The sequence below is a fragment of the Mus caroli genome, unplaced genomic scaffold, assembly GCF_978045245.1.
Source record: "Mus caroli unplaced genomic scaffold, Mus_caroli_1 scaffold_17, whole genome shotgun sequence".
Classification (NCBI taxonomy): Eukaryota; Metazoa; Chordata; class Mammalia; order Rodentia; family Muridae; genus Mus; species Mus caroli.
In genome coordinates, this window is record NW_028227272.1 from 1,673,522 (window position 1) to 1,684,295 (window position 10,774).

Consider the following 10,774-nt stretch of genomic DNA (forward strand, 5'->3'; position numbering starts at 1 on the left):
GTGGCTCACCCTCGGAGCCACCAGATCTCGCAGCCCAACGCCAGCAGAAGCACCTCCACGGTCTACAATTCCCGCAGGAGATCTCCCTACACACAACTTATTTTCCGAGTCCCAGGGTGGAAACACAACGTTTCGTGACCGAGATTCCAGCTTCAGGACAACCCCACAGCTTGTACTCCTTACTCAAGTCCCCACCATCTAGGCCCCCAAAGTAGCGCATCATGGGGCTCTAGAGTTCCTCCTGTCACTCTTGGTGCCCCTTCCCAGCAGGGCAGAACTTTCCAGTTACAGAGGAACCTCCGCGGAGCCTGCCCACGCATCCCCACTCCTGGCTCAGCCCTAGGTCTCCCTCATCCTAACCCAGGACGACCCCTCACCTCCGCGTCTGCACCGTTGGGCTGTATTTGCCTTTGTTTCTTTTCCTGAAGAGCGAGTGCATGGTGGCGCTTGGGACAGAGGGACCTGGAACGCGGCGACGGGCCCGGCGCGCACCGAAAGCGGGCAGCGGGCGCAGGTGAAAGGCAGGGGCGGAGGCGGCAGCGGCAGCGGCAGCGGCGCGCAGAGCCCCGTGTGCGGAGGGCCGCGGCTCTGGGTCACTACAGGAACAGGGCGGGGCGATCGCCGGCCACTTGCTTGCCTGCCGCACCCCGGGAAGGTGGCGCTTACCTTGCAGGCGGGGCTTCGGACGCGCTCCCTGGGTCCCCGCTGGACACCGCCCCTGTTGCCTGGTGCTGCAGAGGCTGCGCAGCCTGTCGCCAGAACCTGGACGGCCAGGCCACCTGCGCTAGGCCGCGCCCATCGTGCACATAGAGCCTGGCGCGCCCTCTGGCTGAAGGGTTTACCTGGGCAATCCCAAAACACCATGACACTCCTCTTGTGATGAGCCACAGGTGGAACCTCAGACAGGTGTGGGAGACCCGAGGTGGAAATGGGGTCTTTGCTCCCTGCAATGTCAACAAATCACACTCAGCGGGACTGGCGATGGCCACAGCCATAGCACGCTACTGAATTGGATTCTTGTGGCCACCTATGGTCAGTTAGGACTTCTCTGAGAGTTGTTTTACTTACTGCCTCAGTTTCCTCCTTGACCAAGAGAAGATTAACGACGACCCACATCCAGAAGGGCTATAGGAGATTCCTGTAGCTAATTCACCAAAGAGCTTGGCACAGTGGCGACTCCAACAGGCAGGAAAAGAGCCAGGGAGGACATAAATATCCCTTGAAACGTTCATAACCCCGGGCCTGGCATGATAGAGACTTAATGGTGGATCATAGAAACTTCAGTTCTGGCTGAGAACAGCAATGTTGTATAATCCTGCCCGCATGTCCTGGAGTGAGGCTGGGCTAGGGGCTGTGGGAAATGTGGAGCTTTACCCATTCAGATCTGTACCCGCATCTCACGCTCACGAACTGCCGTAAGGGACGCAGCCCTGGTTTTGTTGGCTAATGGAAAACAGTCTGGGTAGGAGCTAGAGTGAAAGAGAGACGCCGAGAGGACTCAGTGCCACCCTGGGGTGGGGGTGGGTGGGAGCTCATCGGGGAGAGGCGAGCTGCAGAGATTCTGGAGACAGCCAAAGGGCTTACAGTTCAAGTAGGGGAGATGAGATCTTGAGAGTGGAAAGGGACAGCCACTGTGGGACTTGCTCACACTGTCAAGAGACTGGGGATCCAAGCTCAGCTGTCTGACTCCAGTCTCTGTCCCACAGATTAGAATAAGGAGGTTGGTGTTCAGGGCTGGGGGGCTCAGTAGCTAAGAGAGCACACTGTTCTTGAGAGGGCCCTGTTAGTTCCCAGAACCCGTTAGGCAGATGTAGCACCAGGGGATTCAATGACTTCCTTTGGGCTCTCCAGTTGCCCACTCTCATGTGCACACACCATGCACACACCACACACACACACACACACACACACACGCACACCACGCACACACACACATACACATATATATGTATATATATATACATGTATATATATGTATATATATGTGTGTATATATATATATATATATATGTTATAAAATGTAAATGACTGGGCAGTGGTGGCGCACGCCTATAATTCCAGCACCTAGGAGGCAGAGGCAGGCAGATTTCTGAGTTCGAGGCCAGCCTGGTCTACAAAGTGAGTTTCAGGACAGCAACAGCTATACAGAGAAACCCTGTCTCGAAAAACCTAAATAAATAAATAAATAAATAAAGTGTAAATAACTTTGGAGGTTAAGAAAAGGTGTTCAGTGCCCAAGAGTTGGTGGACAGGAATACCTGTACCATATGCTTTGTATACATCGAAGGCTTCTGGAAGGATCCATGAGAAACTGTTAGCCTTGACCCGCTGAGGAAGAATGAGACTCTTCACTGAGGAAGGGGGGTGGGTAGCCAGGATAGACTGGTGTTTGGATCTTTACTTAGTCTCATTTCAACTGTGGGGGGACAGTGAGTCCTTTTGCTTCTCTGGCCTCAGTTTTTCCCATCTGTGAAGTGGATATAAAAGGCAGAGTCATCACCATGGGATGAGATCTTTCCTAGTGAGCCTCTACCACAGCCCCATTGTGATTAGACAGAGCTCAGTGACAACAGGGATGTGTCCTTTGCTACAGGCTCATTGGATGCTGGGGACAGCTCTAAAACTGCAAACACTTAGATCCTTCTCTCAGCAACTCCGGGGTGGCTGTGAAGTGGTGTTGGGGAAGTGGCCTGGATCAGGAGCTCCAGGTCAGTCAGCTCTGGGCATTGCAGGATAGCCACACTGACAGAATCTTAGGGTCCAAGTGCTCTCTGTGAGGTGAAGCCCCTCAGCTGCCCTGCTCAGGAGGCACTTGATATCTTGGCCTTTTCTTGTGGGAAGGGAGCCATATTCTGAAAGCCACAGGCCTGACTGGTCTGTGGCCACCAGCTGTAAAGCCCAAACTCTGGACACCCCTATCTCTACCTACCGTAGCATCCGCTCCCAGGCTCAGGGCAACTGGCTTGGTGCCCACTGACTCGGCTGGGCCCGGCCCAGGAGTGTTGGAGGGAATTAACAGATTAGGGCAGGAATTCCACTTGGCCCTCACCCATGTTCTCACTCCATGTTCTAAGATAGTCAGCCCAGGTCTGGTGCAATTGTGGGTGCATGCATCGGTACATGTGCACGTGTGTATGCACATGTGTTCCACACACAACTGTGGGTAGGCAGGATGGGGCCGGGAATCTGCCCTCACTCGTACATCCTCTGGGGGCCAGATGGAGTTAGTTCGGCACTGCCAAGCTGTCTTCTGCCGAGTGACTCATCCCCTCTGCTGTGGCGGGGGCGGGGAGGCCAGCAGGAGGATTGCGTAGGTACTTGTTCCAGGATGGTTGAACATCATTGAGGCGGCACCTGCAGGGCTGTGAGTGCCCAGCAACCAGTGACCCTTGGCCTCCCATACCTGTCTCTTTCCAAAGCTGGAAAGAGGGCTCTGTTTCATTGTTGCAAGGGTCACCCACACCCTCTCTGTGCTCAACATTTCCCCAGAAGTTGGAGAGGAATGTACACTCCTGGCTCCCTCGCTTTGAACCAGTTTGAAACAGGAAGAACAGCATTCTCTCAACCCGGGAACAGAGGGCCCTGCTTACAGGACCAGGATGGAGCCTTCTTCTCCCAGCGTGGAGGCCCAGGGCCATTCTCTTGTGGGCTAGACCCTCTCTCATCTCCTATATGACTCCACAATCACCCAAGGAATCTTACATACAGATTCCTGCCAGGCATGGTAGCATAGACCTGTCACTTCAGTTGAGGCTGAGGCAGGAGGATTAAAACTTCAAGGCCTGCCTTAGCGCCAGAATAAGTTCAAGGCTAGCCCAAGTGACTTATCAAGTCTAGCCCAAGTGACTTAATAAGACCCTGTCTCCTTTAACAAAAGTTAAAAGAGCTGGGGGTGGAGCTCAGTGGTGTTTGGCTTGCCAGGCACGTGTGAGGCCCTACGTTCATGTTTCTTTTCCTGGGATTGTGGCTGAATTTTATCAGCACCACACTCTATCCACTGAGACGGAACATCTCATCTATCCAACAGCCAGATGGAAATGCTTTTCAGTGAGAGCCAGAGGAGCTCTGAAGCAAGAGGTTTGGGGCTAGCTGGAAGCCACAGGTCAAAGCTAGCCTGGGACTGAGTCCTGGCTGTGTGATCTTGCAGGTGGCTTAAGCACCCTGACTGTTTCACCTAATACACGGGGGACAGCCAGTGCCGAGGGACTCCCACAGGACAGGAGGGGGCTGGCTCAGCTTTGCCCTCTATTGTGTAACAGTTATTTACTTTTCTTTCGGGACAATTCTTGGGATGGAAAGTCAGCTCACATGGGCTGACTCATACCTCCCCCTGAGCTGGGGCCCCTGGAGCTCCCCATAGTTCATCTTGGCAAGAGGGGACGCTGAGCTCTGGAAACAGGCACAGAAGAGGGTCCAAGGTGACTCACTGAGTCCTCCTGCTCCTGAGTCACCCCTGGAGTATTCACTTCAGGCCCTCACCCACTGGGGCCCCTGGCAGCCTCCCCCTGTCTGATGGATACCCCACCCTGTGGTCACTTCAGGAAGATAGGCTCCCATGACTCCCTGCTACCCTCCCTACACTCAGGTATGCACCCGTATGCTGCCAAAATATGGAGACAACTCCCACTTCAGTTGAGTTGCTCTGATTCTCAGGGCCCTGGCCCTCTCCCTATATGGCCTAGCCATAGATCGGTGACCCTGGAGCTCAGACATCCCACTGCAGGGCTATCCCACAGACTGGTGACCCTGGAGCTCAGACACTCCACTGGAGGGCTATCCCTGGGCCTCTCAAATTCACCATGAGAGCTTCTCTGCAAGGAAGTCACCCCATCAGGGCAGAATGGTTCTAGGTGGGGCTAAACAGGCTCTACCAGGCACAGTATCCCTGCAGGGCAGACTGCCCAGCCTCCCGTCCACGCCCATGCTTCTTCCTGCCTGCTGCCTGCTCCTCCCCTTCTGGGCCGTGCCAGGCTCATGCAGAGCAGACCAGTACAGCCGCATTCTTGGGCAAGTGTCTCTGGTGTGAATGACCCTGGGGCTGGTCAGGTCAGAAGGTCAGAGCCTTGTTCCCTTCAGTGCCCAAGTGATAGATGAGTCAGTCTACAAAGGGGCAGAACAAGAAACCAAACCAAGTATTTGCTTGAAGCCCTTTTGACTTCAAAAGCCTGCTTAGCCAGGCCCTGGTTGGGTGACTTTGGGGAGGTAGTTGGCCCACTCTGTTAAATGAGAACTTGGGAACTGAGATGTTCAGTCTGAGTTCTTTTGTTTCCTTGTGTTGTGAACCTGAGCAAGTATCTCCAACTCTCTGAACCCCGGTTTTCATAACTGCAAAATGGGAGCACCCTGATACAAACTCCATGGACTCAACGAAGAGACGTAAAACAAAGACAGATAGTGCAAAGCCATCCTCACAGCAACGATCTGACACAGCTGCCTGACCCCGAAGGAAATGAAGGACAGGCTACTGCTCTCTTTGCTTCTCAGCTGTAGTTGTTTGATCATGGCATGCCTCTCAAGTCCCTGGAGACTCAGGACTGTGTGCTGGACCAGGCCCTCGTTCCCACGGCATTAACCACTTGCTGGACAAAGACTGTGTGGTCAGTACTCTCACCGAGTGAGTGAGTGTGGTCCCAGGGAAAATCCCCAGAGCACTGGACAAGAGTTAGTGTCGTGAGTCAGAATTATGATGGAAGAGAAGCAGTTTCTTTATCCATCCATCCATCCATCCATCCATCCATCCATCCATCCATCCATTCAGTCTTGGCTTGTTTATTTATAGGCAGAATCTCATGCAGCCCAGTTGGCTTCAAGCTCACTTTGTAGGCCAGGTTAGCCTCAAGTGTATTCTACAGCTGAAGATGACCTGGAATTTCCCATCCTCCTGCCTCTCCCTTCTAACATTGAAAGCACGCCTGTTTTGTGTAGTGCTAGCAATGGCACCCAGGATTTGTTTTAGTGTTAGGTAAGTGCTCTATCAATTGAGCTACATCCCCAGCCCATCTCACCATCCAGTGTTTATTGAGCAGATATTATTTGACGAGTGAAGTGCCAGCTCCTCAGTATGTGATATCAGGGTGGAGCCCTCAGAGGGCTTGCTGTGGAGAAGCAGGGTGAGGGTAGGAGATGAAGTAAGTTCAAGTTCCCCAAGCAGAGCAGCCCAGCAGACACAGGGACAATGCACACAGACACTACTGAGTGTGTGATGTGTGTTTGTGTGTGTGTGTGTGGCTGGAACACTGTGGGTCAGACTCGAAGCTGAGGGTAGAGAGGAAGAACCTCAACTATAGGCACCCTAGGTCCCTCATATTCCCCTGCATTACTGGCATTTCCATGGCAACCAGGCTCCCCCCCCCCAGTTGCTGGTGAAGGGCAGAGTACCCAGGAGCCCTAGTGCATTGCTCATGTGCAGTGGTCCTTGTAGGTAGCACCCGATGTACGTCCAGCCCCGGAGTTACAACAGCAAGTGAGTGAGGAGATGATGGGACAGGCAGTCACATTGTTTTTTCTCTCTGTTTATGCATTTAGATATTCTGGTGTGTTTGGGTGCATATGTATGCATGGGTGCATGTGCACATGTGTGTGTGCATGTGGAGGTAACCTGGGTTGGTCTCAGACATTGTCTCCCTTGGTTCAGTTAGCTTTTATTTCTTTGTTTGTTTTTTTGTTTTGTTTTGTTTTGTTTTTTTGGGACAAGGTTTCTCTGTGTAGCCCTGGCTGTCCTGGAACTCACTTTGTAGACCAGGCTGGCCTCGAACTCAGAAATCCGCCTGCCTCTGCCTCCCGAGTGCTGGGATTAAAGGGGTGTGCCACTATGCCTGGCTGTTTCTTTGCTTTTGTTTTTTGTTTTTTTGGAGACAGGGTTTCTCTGTGTAGCCCTGGCTGTCCTGGAACTCACTCTGTAGATAAGCCTGGCTTCGAACTCAGAAATCCGCCTGTCCCTGCTTTCTGAGTTTTTTGGTTTTGTTGTTGTTTGTTTGTTTCTTTGTTTGATTTTTTTTTGTTTTTATTTTTTTGGGGGGGGGTTGTTTTGTTTTGTTGAGATTGGGTCTCTCACTCTGACCTGTTTAGAGTGATTCGGTCAGACTATCTAGCCAGAGAGCTCCCAGGAGAGAGCTTTCCTCCTAGCAGAACTACAAGTGTGTCCCACCAGCCCCATTTTAAAAATGTGCTGTATTTTCAGTTTATGTGAACAAGTGTTTGTTGTGTGTTTATATGTACCGCATGTGCGCCTAGTGCAAGAGAGGGCACCGATCTCCGGAACAATGGTCTCAATCAGTTTCCAGCTGCCCCGTGGGTACTGGGAAATGAACCTGGGTCCCTTGCAAGAGCGGCATATTGCTCTGAACTGCTAAGCCATCTCCAGCCCCAGCCCTATTAAAATCAGGTCCTCATGCTTGCATGGCCCATATTTTATGGTGTTCCCAGCCCATCACTTAAAAAAAGAAAGAGAAAAGAGGAGAGAAGAGGGGAAAGGGAAGAGAGAGAGGAGGCGTGGGGGAGGAGAGAAAGGGGGAAGGGGAAGAGGAAGGCAAGAGGAGGGGGAGGGGAGGGGGAGATGGGGAAAGGAAGAGAGAGGGTGCAGAAGCGCTCAAGTGCCAGCCAGTGCCATTAAGGGAGCAGGTGAGCAGCCTCCACAGCAGGAACGTTTGCAGGCAGAGAATGTGAGGGACATCACGTCACAAGTAAGCCTGTGATGAAGTATGAGTAGATGCAACTAAAATAAGCCTGCCAATCTGTCATGATCTGCCTATTAGGTCCCCCCTGACTTTTGTCCCCTCTCCGCTGAGCTCAAACATTCCAGCCCGGGACCCAGTGGCCAAGCTCCCATTTGCTCCTCTCACAGACTCAAACTTAATCCCAGCCTGGGCCCAGGGCCCAGATGATGAATCAAACCCTGCTTTGGACAAACCTCCCTCCTCCCAGCCTGGGTCTCCACCCCATCCTTTCCTGACCACAGCTGACCAAGAGCTGCTGTGAGGAGTTCCCTGTCCAGGGGCTTCCCTACTGAGGAGATGCTGGGGTGGCCCTGCTGGGATTTTTTCTTTCCAGTTCTGAGGACTGAGCACAGGACTGCATGAATACAAGCATCCTTATGAGCTGCACCTCAGCCTTTTAAAAATATTTATTTATTTATAGCTGGGTATAGTGGCCCATATCTTTAATCCTAGCACTAGGGAGGCAGAGGCAGATGGATCTCTGTGAGTTCATGGCCAGCCTGTGTAGTGAGTTCCAGGACAGCCAGAGCCATATAGTGAGACCCTGTCTCAAAATAAATAAGTAAATATATAAACATTAAAAAAATGAAAACTTATGTATTTACTTATTATCTATTTGTATTTTGAGATAGGCTCTCACTAAGTTTCCCGGGCTGGATTTGAACTCACTCCATAGCCCTTGAACTTTCATCCTCCTGCTTTAATCTCAAGCATGGCTACATGGCTTTGATTATAGGCCCATGCCACCCAGCCGAGCTAGGAGGCTGGCAGTCTGGCCATTTATATTGCTTATGTAGAAGAATCAAAGGTTCCTATTGTGTAAACGTGAACAGCTGTGTGCTGGGCGTTGTCTAATCGAGAAGCTCCAGTGGGTCATCGGGTTGGTGGAGCTGAGGACCGAGGACCTCAGAGTCTGTGGACATGGGAGACTCTAGTGTTTTGGCCCATGGCACTCCACGATCTGCCCAAGCCTGTGGGCAGAACTCTGCAGGGAGGGTGAGGACCCAAGTGACCTCTGTCCTGTCATTGTCACAGCTTCCTTGACTGCCCTGTGGGGGTGACACTACAGGCATGGCACTCTCCTTCCTCTGGCTGCAGGCTCTCCTCAGTTTCCCTTTCATCCACAAAAGTTGGCCGTGTGACATTTGCCTGAACTTCATCCCTCATCTTCATCTCCAGCTTCCTACAAGAAACTGCCTGCTTCTAGGTTTCCCATCATCCTCCTGGTTTCCAGCTCCTCTCCTCTTCTCTCCCTCCTCCCAGGCTCTTCCTCCACCCGCCCTCCTCCATGTCCCTCCTCCCTCCCTCCTCTCAGCCCTCTCCTCCTTTCTTCTTGCTTTAGGCTCTTACTCCCTCCTCCCTGTTCTCAGGCCCTTCCTAGTCTCTTCATCTTCCCTTAGGTCTCCCCTCCTTCCTTCCTCCAGCCTCCTTTCTCTCCTTTTCCCTCCTCCTCTTCCCTTCTTTCCTTCTCACATGTTCACCAGTAGCCTAAGCACAGCAAGCAGAAGCAGAACAGACAACCCCCAAGATCTGTGCTCTCACACTTAGGCTCCCTTTGGGTGTTCTCCTGCCTCAGGACCATCTCCTCGGGTCCACCTTCATCCTGCTTTTTATTGTCCCTATCAATTGCTCAGTGCAGTCTGATGTGCCACAGAACGGGCTTGTCTGTCTCTGAACCCAGGGCCCAGATGTGCCCGGCACCTGCCTGGCCTCCCTCAGCACTAAATGAAGCATCTTTGCTAGGGACACTGAGGTGAAAGCCATGCCCAGACCTCTCCCCTTCCCTACTGACCTAGAGAGACAGGGAGTTAGTTGTCTCTTTCCTTTCCTGGAGAGCTCACGGCGTGGAGTGGCTAGAGGAAGAGAATCCCCTCCCCTTACCATGTTCTCTCTTCAGGCTCCGTGGTCCAATCTAGGATCATAGAGAGATGGGACCCCAGGGCAGGCTGAGTCTTGCTCCTGTTCTGGGGGTGTAGTAGCACACACCTAGCTCTCCCTTTGCCTCAGCAAGACCACACTATGTATGCTCTATTTGTTTGCTCCCTCCCCACATGAAGCCTCTCTCTGCAGATGGCCTGGAGTCTGGGTGAGGCCAGAAACCAGCTTCCTTCAGAGCTCGAAGAAGGATGGGTTAGCTGACACCCACCTTTAGCCCAGTGGGGACTATTTCAGCTTCCAGGCCTCTTGGGTTGTGAGATGGGAATTTGTGTTGTGTTTCAAGCCACAAGTTTGCTATGCATGACAGCAGTCCAGGAACCAGCATGGGTGCCTCCCACAATCTGCAGGGACCCTTTGTCTGGCCAGCGGGAGCACTGGGGACAGGCAGGGAAAAGGCCTTGGTGAAGGCAGGGAGTAAGGAGGGTCTCCTTTCTACATCCTGTCTCTCACCATAGATACGCTCCAATATATTCACCTAGAGGGTAGCCAGGTAACCAGTGACCACTGGGACCCTTAGGGGACACTGTGTGGGCAAAGACACTTCCAAAACACCCACTGCCTCTGTCCCTTTTGAGGTGTTTTCAAAACCCAGAAGCTGGGCATGATGGACACCTCTCTTGCTGGAAGCTCAGGAGGCTGGGCATAGGAGTATGGAATGCAGCCTGGCTTTTCCTTAGGGTCCAAGTCTGGATTATCTCGACATCATTCACATGCTTTTATCTACCTATAAAAGCCACACTGTAAGCCCAGATGCTTGTCCACAAGGGAGTAGAAAGTGGCCTGTCCACAGGGGAGTAGGACTCGGTCACAGAAAGGAAGGATGGGTGCTTGGGGACACTACACTTGCCCAGCAACCTGGAGGGAGGCCCTAGGGTCCATTCCCAGCTACAGATAAAACAAAACAAGGCTAGCCTTGGTTGTATAGCAAGACTGTCTAAAGAGGAAGTTCCTGGGGCTCCTCTAACTCCAGCTCCAGGGGATCCAGGGTCTTTGGCTCTGTCAGCATTCACCCTCATGTGTGTACATAATTTAAAATAAAAACAAATCTTAAAGTGAAATACAATGAAAGAGGGGACGGTATGGCCACACATCTGTGAACAGAGGGGCAGAAGTCACCCAGG

General features: G+C 52.3%; 1 protein-coding gene across 1 annotated transcript in view; it reads right to left on the minus strand.

Annotated features, from left to right (window-relative positions):
• Ppl (periplakin) overlaps window positions 1-604 on the minus strand; it is a 48,705-nt gene extending 48,101 nt beyond the window's left edge. The window contains exon 1 of the mRNA XM_021185602.3: window positions 378-604. Within this exon, the coding sequence (XP_021041261.1) occupies window positions 378-439 (62 nt within the window). The 5' untranslated portion in view covers window positions 440-604. The remainder of the gene's footprint in view (window positions 1-377) is intronic.
• Window positions 605-10,774: the final 10,170 nt, after the last annotated feature.